This window comes from Prunus persica, chromosome G5 (assembly GCF_000346465.2).
Source record: "Prunus persica cultivar Lovell chromosome G5, Prunus_persica_NCBIv2, whole genome shotgun sequence".
Classification (NCBI taxonomy): Eukaryota; Viridiplantae; Streptophyta; class Magnoliopsida; order Rosales; family Rosaceae; genus Prunus; species Prunus persica.
The window spans coordinates 9,705,536-9,722,136 of NC_034013.1; the positions used below are offsets into that span (position 1 = coordinate 9,705,536).

At 38.0% G+C, this 16,601-nt stretch overlaps 4 protein-coding genes across 4 annotated transcripts; 1 reads left to right on the forward strand and 3 right to left on the reverse strand.

The window, feature by feature from the left end:
• On the reverse strand, positions 106-2,195 carry LOC18777164 (geraniol 8-hydroxylase). Its single transcript, XM_007209870.2, has 2 exons — positions 1,005-2,195; positions 106-783 (listed from the first exon to the last, which is right to left on the reverse strand). The coding sequence occupies exons 1-2, from the start codon at positions 1,899-1,901 to the stop codon at positions 178-180; spliced, it is 1,503 nt and encodes a 500-aa protein (XP_007209932.1). The 5' UTR covers positions 1,902-2,195; the 3' UTR covers positions 106-177.
• On the forward strand, positions 2,722-5,475 carry LOC18776759 (nudix hydrolase 14, chloroplastic). Its single transcript, XM_007209327.2, has 7 exons — positions 2,722-2,970; positions 3,078-3,183; positions 3,308-3,385; positions 3,497-3,589; positions 3,754-3,846; positions 4,483-4,581; positions 4,960-5,475. The coding sequence occupies exons 1-7, from the start codon at positions 2,756-2,758 to the stop codon at positions 5,194-5,196; spliced, it is 921 nt and encodes a 306-aa protein (XP_007209389.1). The 5' UTR covers positions 2,722-2,755; the 3' UTR covers positions 5,197-5,475.
• LOC18776253 (copper chaperone for superoxide dismutase, chloroplastic/cytosolic) lies at positions 5,613-8,414 on the reverse strand. Its single transcript, XM_020564186.1, has 6 exons — positions 8,088-8,414; positions 7,852-7,878; positions 7,529-7,601; positions 7,282-7,416; positions 6,529-6,749; positions 5,613-6,034 (listed from the first exon to the last, which is right to left on the reverse strand). Exons 1-6 carry the CDS (start codon positions 8,349-8,351, stop codon positions 5,771-5,773), a joined length of 984 nt encoding a protein of 327 aa, XP_020419775.1. The 5' UTR covers positions 8,352-8,414; the 3' UTR covers positions 5,613-5,770.
• LOC18776218 (subtilisin-like protease SBT1.2) lies at positions 10,264-12,555 on the reverse strand. The gene has a single exon (XM_020564743.1). The coding sequence runs from the start codon at positions 12,553-12,555 to the stop codon at positions 10,264-10,266; it is 2,292 nt and encodes a 763-aa protein (XP_020420332.1).

Genomic DNA, 16,601 nt, shown 5'->3' on the forward strand with positions numbered 1-16,601 from the left:
CAAGTAAACTGTGCGGTTGTGGCTTTTAGTTTTTGGTTGAAGTCACGACTTATAGCAACAGTTGTTATGAATTACCTATAATTAAAATTAAAAAAAAATTATTTATTTATTAATATTATTAAGCTGGCAAAACAATAACATTTCATGAAATACTGATGCAAACATGAGGTTTACAATTTACAAAGAGACGGGGACAGCTCGCAAGGATTGGGCCATCTCTAAGGTGATGCCAAACTTATCATCCATGTTCATGTTCTCTGGTGTGACCCCATCTTCAAGCTTCCAATCAAAGGAATGGATAAGAGAACCCAACATTAAGTGCAGCATTCTCATTGCCAATGGCAATCCAGGACATACTCTTCGTCCAGCTCCAAACGGTATAAGCTCAAAGTTCCGGCCTTTAACATCAATTTCTGACCCCAAGAACCTCTCTGGCTTGAATGAACTTGGTTCATCCCAGAGGCTGGGGTCTCTGCCAATAGCCCATGTGTTAACAAGCACTTGTGCACCCTTCGGTACTGTGAATCCTTCGATTTCTACGTCTGCTCCCGCCTTTCGGGGAAGTAACAAAGGAACTGCAGGGTGCAACCTGAAGGTCTCTTTGACTATGGCTTGCAGGTAAGGCAGTCTAGCAATGTCTGATTCCTCAACTGGGTTGCCTTTGCCAATTACTTGTTCAAGCTCTAGTTGGGCCTTTGACAAAACCTCAGGGCTGTGCAATAGCTCTGCCATTGCCCATTGGAATGTGGATGAAGTTGTGTCTGATCCAGCAACAAATAGAACCTATCAGCAAACATAACCATTAAAATCTTAAGCAAATTGAAAGCCTCAAGTGACTGAGACAGTAAGTAATTTGCATTTTTGAATATGCTGTACCACTTTCAGATATCTGTATTTGTGTGTGCTTGGAATTTATTAATGGGCAAAGCATTGTTTATACTTTATACCAGAAGAAACAAAAAACAAAAAATATCAAACAGTTTGAAGAAGATTATGGCACTGACCAGTAACAGATGATAGATCTCTTTTTTGTTGATCACCTCACTGTTTTCCTCAGTAATGTTGAGAAGGGTATCTAACAAATCATCTTTTGTTGTAGAACCAGGCAATTCTCTTAGCTTCAACCTTTGGTTGACTATGTTGTCAAGCAGATCCAAAATCTTCCCAAAGTACCCTGTCATCCTCTGCCTTCTGCCATGGAGATCAATCTTCCTAAGCACAGGAAAATAGTCCCCCAAATTTGGCTTCCCAGCCTCCATCATAATATTACACACCATCTCCTGGAACTCCCTGGCCATTTCAGAACTTGGGTTTGCCAAATCAATGGAAAAAATTGTGTTAGACAACAAATTCAGTGTTGTTGTGAAGGCTGCCCTCCCAATATCCACTGCTTCATCAGCTTGGCTGCTTCTGTGGACTTGTCCGATGAGCTCCTGCACTTTATTGCGCCTGAGGTTTTGGTTAGAATCAAGCATTTTATTGGCAAACAGTTCGGTGTTGCATATTTTCCTAAGGTTTCTCCACAGGGTTGAAACTGGAATCCATGGTAGGCCAACAATGTGGTGATCATAAGCTCGAATCGAATCAGGGATTGTTCGGTTGGATAAGAACTGGTCATGGGTTTGGAGGACTTCTTTGGCCATGGCTGCTGAAGAAACAACAATGGCTGTTACTTTGCCTAGTTTTAGGCTCATCAGAGGGCCATGTTTTTTGGCAAGTTCGGCAAGGGACTTGTGGGGCTTGTCACCAAGTTGAAGCAGGTTTCCAATCAATGGAAATGGTTTTGGTCCTGGTGGAAGCTTTGGTCTTGAGCTCTTTTGACTTCTTGAAATTGAATAGAGGATGGTTTGGATCAATGTCCAGGTGAGGATGAGATAAAGGAAACTGCTTAAGAACTCCATTTCTCCCTCTTCTTCTTCTTCTTCTTCTGCTTTTCTTATCTCTCTCTTCTTCTACTTTTTTTTTTTTTCTCTCAAAGAAGAAAAGGGAAGTTGAACTTGGAAAGTGTCATTCACTTGTGTACAAAATTCTTCATTGCAGAAAGATGTCAGATATCTTCCGGTCCAACTAGCTAAAGGTGTCCAATTTTGTTTTGTTTCTATATTTAGGTGAAGTCAATATGTATAATAATAAGCATGTCTCCAAAAGCTGGTGAGAAGATTAGTTGGGAACTTGCAACAAATCAGACCAATTTGATTCACTAATTATCTGGCTCCAAGATTTGATGGAGATTGAGATACTTATGCATGTGCCAATCGATTAATTCGTCAGTCTCTTAATATTATAACAAAACAATGATATACAGAATCAAATTATACTAGAAAATTAATTAACTATTCTAAAAGAAGGAAGGAAAAAAAAAGAAAGGCAATGTAGTGACTGATGAATTGATAATATACGGCAAGTCTCCGTTTCATTTCATGTATAGCAATCACTAGGAGAAGGGAGGAATCGAATCTAGAATTTTTTATTTTCTTTCGGTATAAGTTATAGTCTAAACTACAGCGAGATGAGAGTTTTTTACATACATACATACAACTAAGATATTATAGGAGTGCGAACATAGAATCTTAGGTGCATAATAAATACTATTTAACCACTTGAGTTAGAAGCCTCTTATTACACAGAGCTGAACAGTTTTAAGAAAAAAGAAAAGAAGGAAACGATGTGCCGTTTGTGCAACATAGACTGGCCGTATTAAACAACACTGCATATACTATACACGTGTACACAGAGAACTCGCGGTTTGTGGAAGATGACACGTTTTCTTCAAGCTTCAGTGCCTCTGAGTCTGAGCTCTCTGTCCAAAAGACTCAGCCTTTCTTCTTCCACTCGCCTTCAACTTCGATCCTTCTGCTGCAAAATGTCGTCTGACTCGCCACCCTTAACTCACTCTATCACTCTCCCGAGTCAACTCACCGAACCCGTCGAGATCGTCGCTGCCCCCAATATCTCCCATTCCGAGTTCAGGCGAGTCACGCTTTTCTTTCACCTTTTTGTTTTTTCTTTTTGAAACATAAATATATACGTACGATGCTAATTATACAGTAATGGAAATGTTAAAATTGATGTTGCAGGAGTGCTATCGATTCGTCTTTGTTCAAGCAGTGGCTGAAGAACATGGAAAGTGAAAATGGGGTTTTGTACGGCGGTGCATTGTCTCTTAGACGAGTTCTAATTCAGGTAATTCAACGCTTTGTTGAGGTTTTTTTGATTGAATTTTGAAGAATTGGTAAATAAACATTGTTGTAGAAACGACCCTTTAGCCGCTGCTAATAGTTAGTTGGTTAATTTTTGTGGGTAACAGGGTGTGGATATGTTCGGAAAGCGCATTGGGTTTTTGAAATTTGTTGCAGATGTGTTTGATAAAGAAACTGGGAAAAAGGTATCTGATGATAATCCCCATGTGATGTGCTTTCTCTTGTTTTGGGCTTCATTGGTGCCCATAATTCTTGATTTCTTTCTCTTGCTTCATTATGAAGTAAAACTTACTTAGGTTCCAGGTATTGTGTTTGCACGAGGACCGGCTGTAGCTGTGCTTATTCTTTTGGACTCGGAGGACAAGACCTATGCTGTTCTTACTGAACAGGTAGGCCATTACTTTGGTATTTAGAGCATCTGTTTTGAAGGTTTTACTTTATGTGAAAATCCATTCATTGTATTCTACATGCCCAATAAGTTATTACGTAAATAAATGGTGGCATTGTACTTCCCATGTATTCAAACTGTGTTGAAATTCCGTGCATGTCCAAGGTTAGAATCCCTGTCGGAAGGGTCATACTGGAGTTGCCCGCTGGAATGTTGGACGACGACAAGGGCAATTTTCTCGGCACTGCTATTCGTGAGGTCTCTCTATGTTTGTACAAATACAATATGATGTACGTGTATGTGTCTGTATATCAACTTGAGTCAAATTTTTTTAAGGGCATGCCTGAAAATTGAACTAGTTTACTCATAAATCAAGCTACAGTTTGTTTTATCGAGAAGATTATTGGTCCATAATTTCGTGGTTGACTGTACTTCAGTTGGTAGCCATATCTCTCCTGAGTCTTCTCTAACTAATCTTCATTATCCTTGCTTTTGTCCCAAATATAGGGGATAACAATCACATGAACTCGGGTCCTCCATTATTTCTACTATATACAATGTCTTCTGTTAAATCTGATTTTTTATTTATTGTGTATTGCTTCTTTGTCATCTTACTCTTGGTTGGACTTTGTCTTCTGTTACTCATGGGTACATCCAGTTGTTTATGTTGCGTATGCTGATGCAAATGAACATTGTCCAATATGTTATTGTTGCTAATTTATCTTGGAATTTTTGTCAGGCCTAAAAATGTTTCTTGTAAAATTTTATGAAATTTTCTTTGATCATGTTTCAGCTTCTGATATTCAACTATAATGTACTAACTGTGACATATTGCAAGGTTTGAAATTTTACCCAAACTTAAGAATCATGATTCTTATCATAACACTTTGGCAGGTTGAAGAGGAAACTGGCATATGCCTAAAACAAGAAGACATGGTGGACCTCACAGCATTCCTCGACCAATCTACTGGAGGCAGAATTTTTCCTTCCCCAGTAAGTTGGTCTTAATTCTTTTCTGGATAGCCAAAATGCCAAATTGAAACTAAAAATGTAGGAATTCCATTGATAAAAATGGGCAGGTGTGAATTGGCTGAAGGAAAGAAAGATCCCATATATTTAACCATTATAGAACTCACAAAATATAACTCCAATAGTCATTTTGCGTTAAGTATATGCTCTCTCTTGGCCCAATAAAAGAAAAAAACATGAAACTAATTTGGATTCAGAAAACATTGCAATTTAGAAGTTTAAAACCATGGGTTTGTAATTTAGATTGAATAAACCCAGGTTTATACAAATAATATAGTCGTGTTTTCTCTTTTGTTCCACCTGTCTGTAAAGGGTCACTCTTTTTTGTTTTTTCATGGTTAGGGAGGGTGCGATGAAGAAATCAGTCTCTTTTTGTACAGAGGGCAGGTGAATAAAGAGATTATTGAGCAGCTGCAAGGAAAAGAGACAGGTCTTCGAGAACACGGGGAGCTGATTAAGGTTTGTGTGGTTCCCTATGAAAAGCTCTGGTGCATGACAGCCGATGCAAAGGTTTTAGCAGCCATTGCGCTCTATGAAATGGCAAAAAAAGAAGGGCTCTTGCCTCACTTGAAAGCATGAGCTGCTAATTATTGTAGCAACTGTATCCTATTTTTGGTTTGGTGGGTTTTGATGTTTGCCAGCACAGTTGGTGCTAGATCCTGACTGGATTTTCTTCTCTGCTGTGTAAAGTTTCTTTTGGTTCTGTTATTTTCTATTTATTATTGAGCGGTAGAGTTCTTCTTGCCGGGTTTACAAGCTGTGATTGTTGATGTTGCTACAATTATTTGCATATAGCATGGTTTCTGTATCAGTCGGCCCTGGTAGCAACAGTTAAAGAATGTTCACTCTGTTCTTTTCTCTAGCTTCTCCAATTCTTCTTCTAGTCTGTGTTGCCCTCTCATCAAAGTGAATGGGGCATTGAGAATTGTTAAAACTCTGATCTGTAGGGCTAGGGTGAGCATCCGATCTTTCCAATTTCAGTATATTTGACAAGATAATGCAAATTGGTCAAAATCATTTCCTTTATTTGATAAAACAAACGTTTTCTTTTTCTACACTGGACAAAGGTTTTATGAAGTACAAAGAGAGAAAAAGACACTGTGCCTAAGAAATTCAACTAGACAATGACCCCAGATGGGGGTTGCTTCAGATATCAGACCTTGCTGGTGACGAAGTCGTTGCCAGTTGCTTCCCATATGGTGGTTCCATCACAAGTGCAAAGCTTTTTGTAGTTCTCACCAACTCCAGCACTTCTAGCAATTACCGCGGCTTTGATACCAGAGTCCGACTTATCAGCAGTACCATATACCACTAATGACCGCCCGATGAGATCAGCAACTCTCAACTTCTCTTTGATGCCGGAGAAGAAGGCATTACCATTCTCATCAGTATCCAATGTTCCCAGGTCGCCAAGTGGCTGAAAAAAAAATTCAGCATACCACTTAGAGATTGCCATAAAATGTGAATGTCATTGTGACGACAAGCAAGCACTAGAACTAGAAATTACATGTCTTGGAAAATATAAACCATGAATATATAAAATAGCGAAATTATACCACTCAATAAATCTTCAAACATGTCTTGGGAAATATATACAGGCATGCAAATTTCTTCAAGAGCAATCAATTGTTGCACAAGCAATACAACAAACATATACAGTTCTTAATCAATACAACAAACAAATTATAGTCATAATTTCTAAACATATTGTAGTTTTCTTGTTTGTGCCTCAAATACAATAGCAAGAACTCTACAACACTGATCTGAACATTTACTGGCAAGATTTATTCCAAATTATATATCATTTTACCTCGTTCTACAAGACTTGGAGGAGTCAGATAATTAGTTACTAATACATGGAAAATCAAAACAAACATAAATATCAGAGAGAAGGTTTATATCAAAGCAAACCTCATTTGCTTCTTCCTTTGATGGATTAAACACTTTTCCAGTGCTTGCAGCACCTTCTGTTACATCACCAAACTCATTGATAGACCAACCATGTTTTCCAGGTGGCAGCCCACTAAAGTTGGCCTCAATCCTAGCCAATTCCATATTCACCTGAGCCAAACGAACCACACCAAAAATATCTGGACCTTTAAATTCAGCAACAGCCGCAGAAACCAAGAAATCTGTAAACCAAGAAAAAATAAGAATTACACCATCAACATAAAACTTCATGATTACTAAACAATATTCAGCAACAAACCAAATTATGACTTCAACAAGTAAGGAATTCTGCTGCAGTAAAAACAAGACTGCAATAAACCTCATGTAAATTACAAGATCTTCAACAGGCAACAAGAAAGAAGCTTTTTTTTTAAAACATAGGTATATGCTAACTGTTAGATGCGGTCATTTATATTTTTCAACACAAATTTTTTACAGACGGAATCATCTAGTATATTATCCACCAATCATACTTGAATCACATAGTTCACATTTCAGAGTGTACTATACTTGGTTGCATAATTGGCTGAAAACAGAATGCTTGATTGAATAAGAATCCTTATTCAATCTGCATTATAGCGTCATGCAACAAGAAATTAATGAGAAAGAATTGAGTACCCTAAATGGAATACAAATCAGTAACAAATTGAGAAAACAATAATATAAAACCAGCATTGCATCGATTTAAAAAAAAAAAGAAAAAAAAGATTTAACCTTCTGGGATCCCTTGCCCAATCAATCTCGCTTTTCGACCGGTCTGCTCCAAAACTTCAGTCATGGTTTTCACAGGCGTTGAACCTAGAATCCTAACAACTTGGCTGTTAAGGTCCACCTCTACACTTTTGACCCCTAAAAAAAAAACCAATTGAACAAGAGCAGCATAAGATAAACTGCCAAAAAGAAGGGGGCATAAAAGAAGAAAATGTTTCTGTTTGTAGTGCACTAGCTCAGAAAAGCTTACCATCAACAGTCTGTAGCTTATTCTTGACAGAGTTAACACAACCCTCGCATTTCATATCCACCATGTACTCCGTCTGAATACCAAATCAAAACCAAAACTTTTAATTTCTCAGCCAAATTAGCATAATCCTTTAATTTTCATCACTAATAGTTATTTACATTTGTAATTTTCATCCTGATAAATACTTCAAATTTACTCCATTTGAGAAAACTCATAGCTTAATCATATCATACAAGGAGAAACAAAGTGACTGAAACATCATCTATGAAATAATTAAATAGAACTAAATATAAAAACATAAAATTTTGAAGGGTGAAACTTACCAACAGCTCTGGCAAGGCAGCATCGCTCTGCGGTTCAAAAACAAAGAACTTTAAAGATTCAGCTTTGAACGATCACAGAAAGTTTAAATAAATTCAAGAGCTATAATAGAACCCATCAACGAAATTGAAGTCAATTGAAGAATCAGATTACAACCCATTAATGAAAACTCAGAGAATTAATTAAATGTTCAAAAAGTTATTAATAAAAAAAAAAAAGTTGAAGAATTTCAGCGAACCTGAAGGGATGGTTTTTGTTCTGATGTGGGCGCGTCCATGTGGATAGCTGACGGCGAGTTGGTGAAGCTTGTAGCGAGGCAGGAACGATTTGGTTTCAGAGATGGTGTGGAGGAGAGAAAGGAGAGGTTTTGGGCTTTCAGGAACCGAAAAGATTGAGATGGGGAGGAAGAGGAAGACGAAGAGAGTGAAGAAAGGGCAAAAGCCGCAGGTAATGCAGAGGCAGCTATGGCAGTTGTCGTAGCCACTGACCTCAGAAAAGCCATTTTAATTTTTATTCTACTTTTGCATTTGCGTTTTTGGGTATATTTCTATTCCTTACATCATCAAATTCTTTTTTTTGTTTTTTGGTCAAAAAATAAGAAGGAGATGGAAATTCGTGGTAATGGTAGTTTCTAGATTGTGTTTTTTATTATTATTACCAGCTCATCTCCTTCCTCCACCCGCCTGTTTATTGTTTTATTTCATCCATCATTACAATCTAGGGGTAATTGTAATTCTTCAATTTTAATTATTATTATTATTGTTAATCCAATTGGTTTATAGAAGATGCCCTTGAAATAATAAAAAACTTATATGAAACGGAATATCACTGTTTTGCTATTTCTGGCCAATCACGCTATGCCAAGTGAAAAAGTTATCATGCGTAGTATATCATAGTTGACCGATGATGGCAAAATAGTACTATTCTCGTTGCACACATATGTTTCTCCCTTAACATATTATTAAGAAAAGGCTTGACCTATGGGAAAGGAGGACAACCAATTCAAAGAAAAAGAAGTATTTACTTATTTATTACTTTTCTTTACTGTAGTTTCTATAAAAATCTAGAACAACATTAACCAAAGCGTTTTCAAATTTGATTTTTCTAAACCAAAGCGTTTGGAAGCGTGGATTGGGGGCAGTTGTTAGAAATGTGCATGGAGATCTTATGGGTGCAATTTCAATCTCTATCACTGGATGTTTCTCTGCCAAGATTACTGAACTCTTAGCAATTTGGGAAGGCCTTCAGTTTGCATGGGTGGCCGGCTACGATTCATTAGTAGTTGAGACAGATTCAAAGAATGCCATTAACGACATCATCTCTGGCACTGAGGCTTTTGGGGTTGCAGGAGGGATTATCAACGACATCCACATGTTATCTAGAAATTTTGATTCACTTTCTTTTGTATTTGCTCCCAGATTGTGTAATACTGTAGTTGATAGAATTGCTAAGTTTGCTTTAGGTAGTGTGTCCATAGACGTTTGGCTTGAAGAGGGTCCTCTATGGATCAATGTGTTTCTTCAAGCTGACGCTAATAATCTAGAGTTGTCATGATCTTTTGTTTGTAGCCATTATGGAGCGTGTGGCACTCTTTTTCCTTCGTTCTAGGTTTTGTCCCAATGGGTTTTCCTGGGCAAGGTTTTAATGAGGCCACGTTTGTTCACTCGAGTCTATAACCTTTCACAATTTTAATGAACATTTACTACTTCAAAAAAAAATATTTGATTTTTCTTAAGATTTAACTTGATTATATTGAGATGTGAGCAATTTAACATACTATCTTATTAGACTGCCAGTTAAAATTATAGTTACATACATCATGCATACTTATTGAAAAATAAATGTTCAAGTGTGGAAGACTATCATTGAACCGATACTAAAACCCTCTTATGCATATTGTGAAACCTAATTATGAGTGGTTGGGTGGAAAATACTTGAGTGTTTGAAGTAGTCTAGAAACGATGTGACATTGTTTCGAAAACTCGAGACATATCTAGTAGGGGTCTAAAATGTATCTGTTATGTAGAAACTAGAAAAGTTCTTTTGTTTCCTTTCTTGGTATCTAATTCCTTTCTTTGCTAATCTGATTTTAGGAAACTGACTAACTCAACGATTTTGATTGATGATGGCAGAAAAGGAAGTTAATTCTAGACACAATTCCATGTGGTAAAATGAAAGCAGTAGTAGTTCTTTTATAAGAAATCTCGAAAGTTCTTCTATCTTATTAGAAAGGATCCAAATGAATACGTTATTTGCAAGAAAGTCCAAAGAGATTAGAGACACAAAGTATGCAGTGAACAAAAGCTTGGGCTGTATACAAAGTGACGAAATTCTACAGTGGATGCCATATATGGACCTTTCATTAAAGGACTCATACAAAGTGAGCTTCAAAGGGCTTCCAAATTTTAGCTTCCCTAAGACCCAAAGATCACAACTATTGGGCTAGCAACATTGTGGTTATCAGAAACCCACCTCAAATATCCCTTGCCAAACAAAACACCATCCTTCCCAGCACCCTCTTGTGCAACAAACTTCACACGATATGTAATAGTCTGCTTAACCTTTGTGAATTTAAGCACCTCAGGGCTCACATTCACATCCACTTTGTGTGGTGCTAAAATATCCAACTTGTAAGTTGAATTTGCCTCCCCAACATTCTTCACTGTCCTTGTATAAAGCTGAGACCTAGTCTTTTTATTGGAGCCAATTATAATAGAAAATGAAGGGTAGTTTAGCTGTGCTTCTGGTATGGCTCCAATTTTGGAGCAATCCACTGTTTGTTGGGTTATGATCTGTATCTGTTTGTCTGTGTAATTCAAGCCACACAGGTATTGGATGTAATTATTCGGTTGCGTGTCGTAGACTAGCCCTGGATCATTTGCTTTTGAAGGGTTAACATGGCCTGCACCTATTGCAAAAAGGTCTGCTGCCTTGAGTGCTTGATCAACAATGGACTTACCTCCGAGGTTATGTACATCGGCGGTTGTCATGATTGCTGATTTGATAGCAGCGGGTGACCAGTCAGGGTGTGAGCCCTTGAGCAAGGCTGCAATGCCACTTAGGTGAGGGCATGCCATTGAGGTACCTGAAATTATGTTAAATGTTGCCTTAGATTTTGTGGCATTGTCCACTGAAACAGGCCATGTTGCTAGGATGCTAACACCGGGACCAGTGATGTCCGGTTTCAAAATCCCGGGGCTTGCAGTGCTCGGTCCTCTTGATGAAAAGGAAGCGACACTCGGAGCATGTTTATCTCCAATAACAGTGCCTTTGAACAAAATTGTGGCTGTAGGCTTTGTGGTTGACTTTAAATAGGACTTGATTTTCAACCCTGCATCATAACTCACATGTGCTGTGGGTAGCACATGAGGGTCAGCTAATGTGCTAAAGCCATCAATCCTTTGGTTCATGAGAATCATGGCAGCTCCACCAGCTCTTTTTACTTCTGCTCCTTTGTCAATTCTTCCACCTGCTCCACCTCTCTCACATAAAACTATTTTCCCTTTAACGTTTTTAAGAGTTCCTGGATCGCAAAAAGCTGATGTTTGGTTTCCAAGTGAGCCTGCGTCAACAAGAGGTAGCATAATTTTTGAGTTAAAATTGTTAGGCTGGAACAGAGATTCGCCATTGTACTCTTTCTTGTTCCCGAGCCGTGCTGTTGCTCTGATGTTTCTGTCAATCGTGCTTGCTCCGACGGTGAGAATCCATGGGGCCTCATTTGATGAAGTAGAATAGGAAGGACCAGAGTTTCCAGCTGAACAGCTCACAAAAATTCCCTTTTGAATTGCTCCAAATGCACCAACTGCAACCCCATCTGAATAGAAAGGACGCGAGAAACCGCCAAGGGAGAGCGAAAGTACGTCCACCCCATCATCAACCGCAGCATCCATTGCAGCCAAAATGTCACCTTCAGCACAACCCGCCACAGAGCACACTCTGTAGATTGCCAAGTGAGCATAAGGCGCCATGCCAACCGCTGTGCCCTTGACCATTCCAAACACCGCGGCGCCTTTGACAAAGTTCCCGGCAGCTGTGCTGGACGTGTGGGTCCCGTGGCCTTCTTGGTCAAATGGAGGGTCTCCTGCAGGTTGCCCTGTGCTTATGCCATTGAAGTTTCTTGCACCAATAAGCTTGTTGTTGCACACTCTGCCATTGAACTCACATTTGCCTTTCCATTTAGCTGGTGGAGGAGGCACTCCTGCGTCACTAAATGAGGGATGATCTGGTGAAACCCCAGTATCCAAAACTCCAATGATCACACCTTTACCATAGTTTGATCCTTTCCAAAATCCCAACCCTTGGTTCAAACCCAAGAAGTTGGGGCTGTGAGTTGTGTGCAAAGGCAGGATTGCCTCTGGATGAGCTGACACAAACCCTGGTTTCTTTTCCATTGCTTTCACTTCCTCTGGTGTCAGTTTTGCTGCAAACCCGGTCGCCACATTGTGGTATGCATGAACGATTCTTGGCTTCGACAGCTGGTTTGAGGTTGCAATAGTACTTTCTGGCAAAAATGTCTGGTACCAACTCTCCAAATCTTCATGAGATTGTGCAGAAGATCCCTGAGCCACCGGCTTTTCTACCCAAACTATATAAGTTTGCATGCCATTTTGCTCCTCATCTGCAGCCAGTGATAAAGAAGACATGAAAAGCAAGCTAAGAAGATATACAATCTGCATTTGCAACACCACACACTTTTTGCTCTCCATCTTTAATCTGATTCAATTTCAGATGAACTTGTAACAAGAGATGTCAAGAGACTGATATTGGGTATGAATATTGGCCTGCAACAATTCTTCTACAGATGATGATGCAAATTCAAGGTTGTGAAGGTCTCTGGCTTAAGTTGGGAACTTGGTTTCTTAACAAACTGCCAAATGAGGCTCTAGGCATGTGGCATGGGATATACATAAATTGCGAGAGTTTTGGAATGTGGAGGACTTGGTAATGCTTGGTCTTCTATACAGTTAGAACAATGCGGCGGGAAACCTTGAGTTAATTAATTTGTTTCATTTATGGAAGGCTGCTCTGGTAGCAAATCATGGTGCCAGGTCCAACTGGTTTGCCATTACTGTTACAAATATTTAATCTTGAATGGTCCATTAAAAATAATGAACAAAAGGAAATAAAGAAATATTAAAGGGTATATATAAAATTAGGTTGCCAACGAGTCTAGCTCAGTTAAAAATGACTACTTGGAGACTAGTGGTCTCAGGTTGAAACCCCATGACACATTGGTAATAATATGTGTGTGAGAAACCTCATTCCCCCTTAATAGTCTAAACTATCGTTTGAGTAAAAATGAACACAAATGGCTATGGAAAATTTACTTTCGAGTTGGACTAGTTCTTTCTTTGCTGAATCTGATTGCTGGATGCAGAGCCAAATGGCTGGTACAGCCTAATATTTTAGCTAGGTTGGCGACTATGAGGGCTTCAGTTAACCATAAATTGATTAGTTATTCTAGTAATTAAGGGGAAACTTCATTCAAACTTAGGAGCATGCTATCTTCTTAATTTGCGGAAAGTTTAAGCTGCAAAAATATGATTAACCAATCATACATGATAATTAGCAAAGAATTGTGGCTGGGTAGACTACCTAATAAGGGTGTAAGGACATTTCGTTATAATATTTTACTTTCATTTATTTTGTTATTTTTCATTTCTCATTGACGTGAGTCAAATTTAAGGTTAAGCGCGTTTGAAAAACGAGTTGAGCCGAGCCAATATTAGCTCAACCCTCGATACAAAAATGAGCCGAGCCGAGTTTGAGCTCGAAAAAATCATTTGATAGCCAAACTTCAGGTTTGTTCAAGCTTGAATAAATTATGGTGCTCAAGCTTGGCTCAGCCTAAATGTCAAATACCCTAAAATTGTACATGTAAAAATTGCTGGTTAAGTTCAAGGCTGCCCTGGGCTATAGCCTAATGTAGCCTAACGGTGGTTCTATGTAACATCCCACATCAACTAACGGAGATGGGGTGATGTGCCTTATATGTACATGCCGACCTTCATCTAGCACAAGGCCTTTTGGGAGCTCACTAGTTTCGGAGTCATAGGAACTCTGAAGTTAAGCGAGTTTGGGCTAGAGCAATCCCAAGATGGATGACCCACTGGGAAGTTGCTTGTGAGTTCCCAGAAACAAAACCGTGAGGGCAAAGGGGGCCCAAAGCGGACAATATCGTGCTACGACAGAGCCGATCCGGGGTGTGACAGAATGGTATCAGAGCCACTCAGCCGTGTGGTGCGAGTGTGCCAATGAGGACATTGGGCCCCTCAATGGGGTGAATTGTAACATCCCATATCAACTAACGGAGAGGGGGTGATGTGCCTTATATGTACATACCCACCTTCATTTAGCACGAGGCCTTTTGGGAGCTCATTGGCTTCAAAGTCATTGGAACTCCGAAGTTAAGCGAGTTTAGGCTAGAGCAATCCCAGGATGGGTGACCCACTGGGAAGTTGCTCATGAGTTCCCAGAAACAAAACCGTGAGGGCAAGAGGCCTAAAGCGGACAATATCGTTCTACGGCAGAGCCAATCCGGGGTGTGACAGAATGGAATCAGAGCCACTCAGCCGTGTAGTGCGAGTGTGCCAACAAGGACGTCGGGCCCTTAAGGGAGATGAATTGTAACATCCCACATCAATCAACGGAGAGTGGGTGATGTGCTTTATATGTACATACTACAGATGAGCCAATCCGAGGTGTGACATTTCATCCTCGAATCCAAATTAAAATGCATGGTTTTGGCTAAGCAATTCGAAACAAAATACTTGATGGTATTTTGATTCAAATTAACAAGATGAGGAAATTCATATCCATGACAAGCGACCACTCACCCATTTTGGTCCATGACACTGGATCGAGCATCCATTGTAAATATGACCCAAGCACTAGAGGATCTAGGAATTTTTTAGCGGACATGCAATTTTGAAAGGCTAAAAACTCTTTGTGGATTGAACATCTAAGGCTTTTTACCTAGATTGACCTTAAATCTCTTCATGCATTCATATCATACATGAAAAATTGTTATATGAAAAAATATTGACTAAGTACGAAAAATAGTTTTTTGGAATAATCATTTTCTCAAGATAATTTTTGGAAACTTTTATTCCTTACACATCAGATAAGAAAACTTGATTTTATGGGATTTTAGTATGAAGTATATATTGACTTAATGAGCTATCATTTTTAGCCTAAATCGTATTTTGCACTAAAACCGATTTGTTATATTTTGATTTGGTGGGAATTTGATTTTCTAGTATTTTTATTTGAATCCAAATTTGGAGGGGGAAGGGGGGTACTTTCTTATTTACATTGTAAATTTAAGTAAATGGAGAAATATAAAAATAAATGAAAGTAAAAGGACAAAGACATTTAAATGCTAAAAATGTAAATAAGGTAATCTGTACACCTGGAATGCACTACCACCAGCTGAGCAAATGAGCAATTTGAAGCACCTACAATGGTTTTTCCGGAGAGGGGAGGTGCAGCTGCACCTTCTTGCGCCTTAATAGGTCCGCCACTGGACCCAAGAACCTACTTGATACCATTTCAATATTACGGTCCCATTGTTACATTGTGTTATTAATTTATTAATGCTAGCAACCTTCTCTCTAATCTTCTCCTTTAGATATTCTCCCTTTTACTCATGACATGTGTCACTTTTCATACACTTAAAACAATGTCATAAATGCATCACACAAACTAAATTTTGTTTTCTAAGCTTACCCTTATTAAATGTATTTATATTTTTTTCAACTTTCTTATCACCTTATTATAATCTTCTCCTTTAGATATTCTCTCTTTTACTCATGACATGTGTCACTTTTCATACACTTAAAACAATGTCATAAATGCATCACACAAACTAAATTTTGTTTTCTAAGTTTACCCTTATTAAATGTATTTATATTTTTTTCAACTTTCTTATCACCTTATTATAAATAAATAAAAAAGAAAAAATGTCAGTTTATTTTTTTTGAAAAAAAGTGTGTTTTTTTTCTTCAGTGATAACATTTTTTTTTAAATTACAAAAGATGTTCATGCTTTGCTAGGACAACACTTTACTATTACAATTTGTTTTCTTTGGAAAAACGAAAAGCAGACTTTTTTATATTAAAAAAAACCTAAATTTTTTCTTATTTAATTTTTTAATACGGTGGAAAGAAAGTTATGCAAGACTGAAGGTTTTATTGACAACATATGTATTCTTTGGAAAAACGAAAAGCAGACTTTTATATATATAAAAAAAACCTACATTTTTTCTTATTTAATTTTTTAATATTGTGGAAAGAAAGTTATGCAAGACTGAAGGTTTGATTAACAACATATGTATTCTTTGGAAAAACAAAAATCAAATAGTTTATTTATATATAAAAACCTAATTTTTTTAATAAGGTGGAAAGAAAGTTGTTAAAATACTAGCTTGTTGTAATTTTTTTTTTTATAATAATACATTTAATAAGGGTTAATTTGAAAAAGAAAAATTAGCTTGTGTGATGTATTGATGACATTGTTCTAAGTGTTCACATGTCACGAGGAAAAGGGAGAAGGTCCAAAAGAGAAGATTAGAGAGAATGTTGTTAGCATTCTCCATGTTATATTTATTTATTAATTAGTATAACATGTGGATTAGCAACAGTCCTGATCTCTTGGACCACAGGAGTTTTCCTCGTGACATGTGAACACTTAGAACAATGTCATCAATGGATCAAAAAAGTTTCTTAAAAGGAATTCAAGATTGAGTGAACCG

Excerpts from the sequence above, each read along its gene's own strand:
- LOC18777164 (XM_007209870.2), bottom strand. The coding sequence starts at position 1,901 with ATGGAGTTCTTAAGCAGTTTCCTTTATCTCATCCTCACCTGGACATTG. Across the intron at positions 784-1,004 it reads AGATCTATCATCTGTTACTG|GTTCTATTTGTTGCTGGATC; the intron begins GTCAGTGCCATA and ends GTTTGCTGATAG.
- LOC18776253 (XM_020564186.1), bottom strand. The coding sequence starts at position 8,351 with ATGGCTTTTCTGAGGTCAGTGGCTACGACAACTGCCATAGCTGCCTCT. Across the intron at positions 7,879-8,087 it reads AACAAAAACCATCCCTTCAG|AGCGATGCTGCCTTGCCAGA; the intron begins GTTCGCTGAAAT and ends TTTGAACCGCAG. Across the intron at positions 6,750-7,281 it reads TGGGCAAGGGATCCCAGAAG|ATTTCTTGGTTTCTGCGGCT; the intron begins GTTAAATCTTTT and ends CTTGGTTTACAG.
- LOC18776759 (XM_007209327.2), top strand. The coding sequence starts at position 2,756 with ATGACACGTTTTCTTCAAGCTTCAGTGCCTCTGAGTCTGAGCTCTCTG. Across the intron at positions 3,386-3,496 it reads ATAAAGAAACTGGGAAAAAG|GTTCCAGGTATTGTGTTTGC; the intron begins GTATCTGATGAT and ends AAACTTACTTAG. Across the intron at positions 3,847-4,482 it reads TCGGCACTGCTATTCGTGAG|GTTGAAGAGGAAACTGGCAT; the intron begins GTCTCTCTATGT and ends ACACTTTGGCAG.
- LOC18776218 (XM_020564743.1), bottom strand. The coding sequence starts at position 12,555 with ATGGAGAGCAAAAAGTGTGTGGTGTTGCAAATGCAGATTGTATATCTT.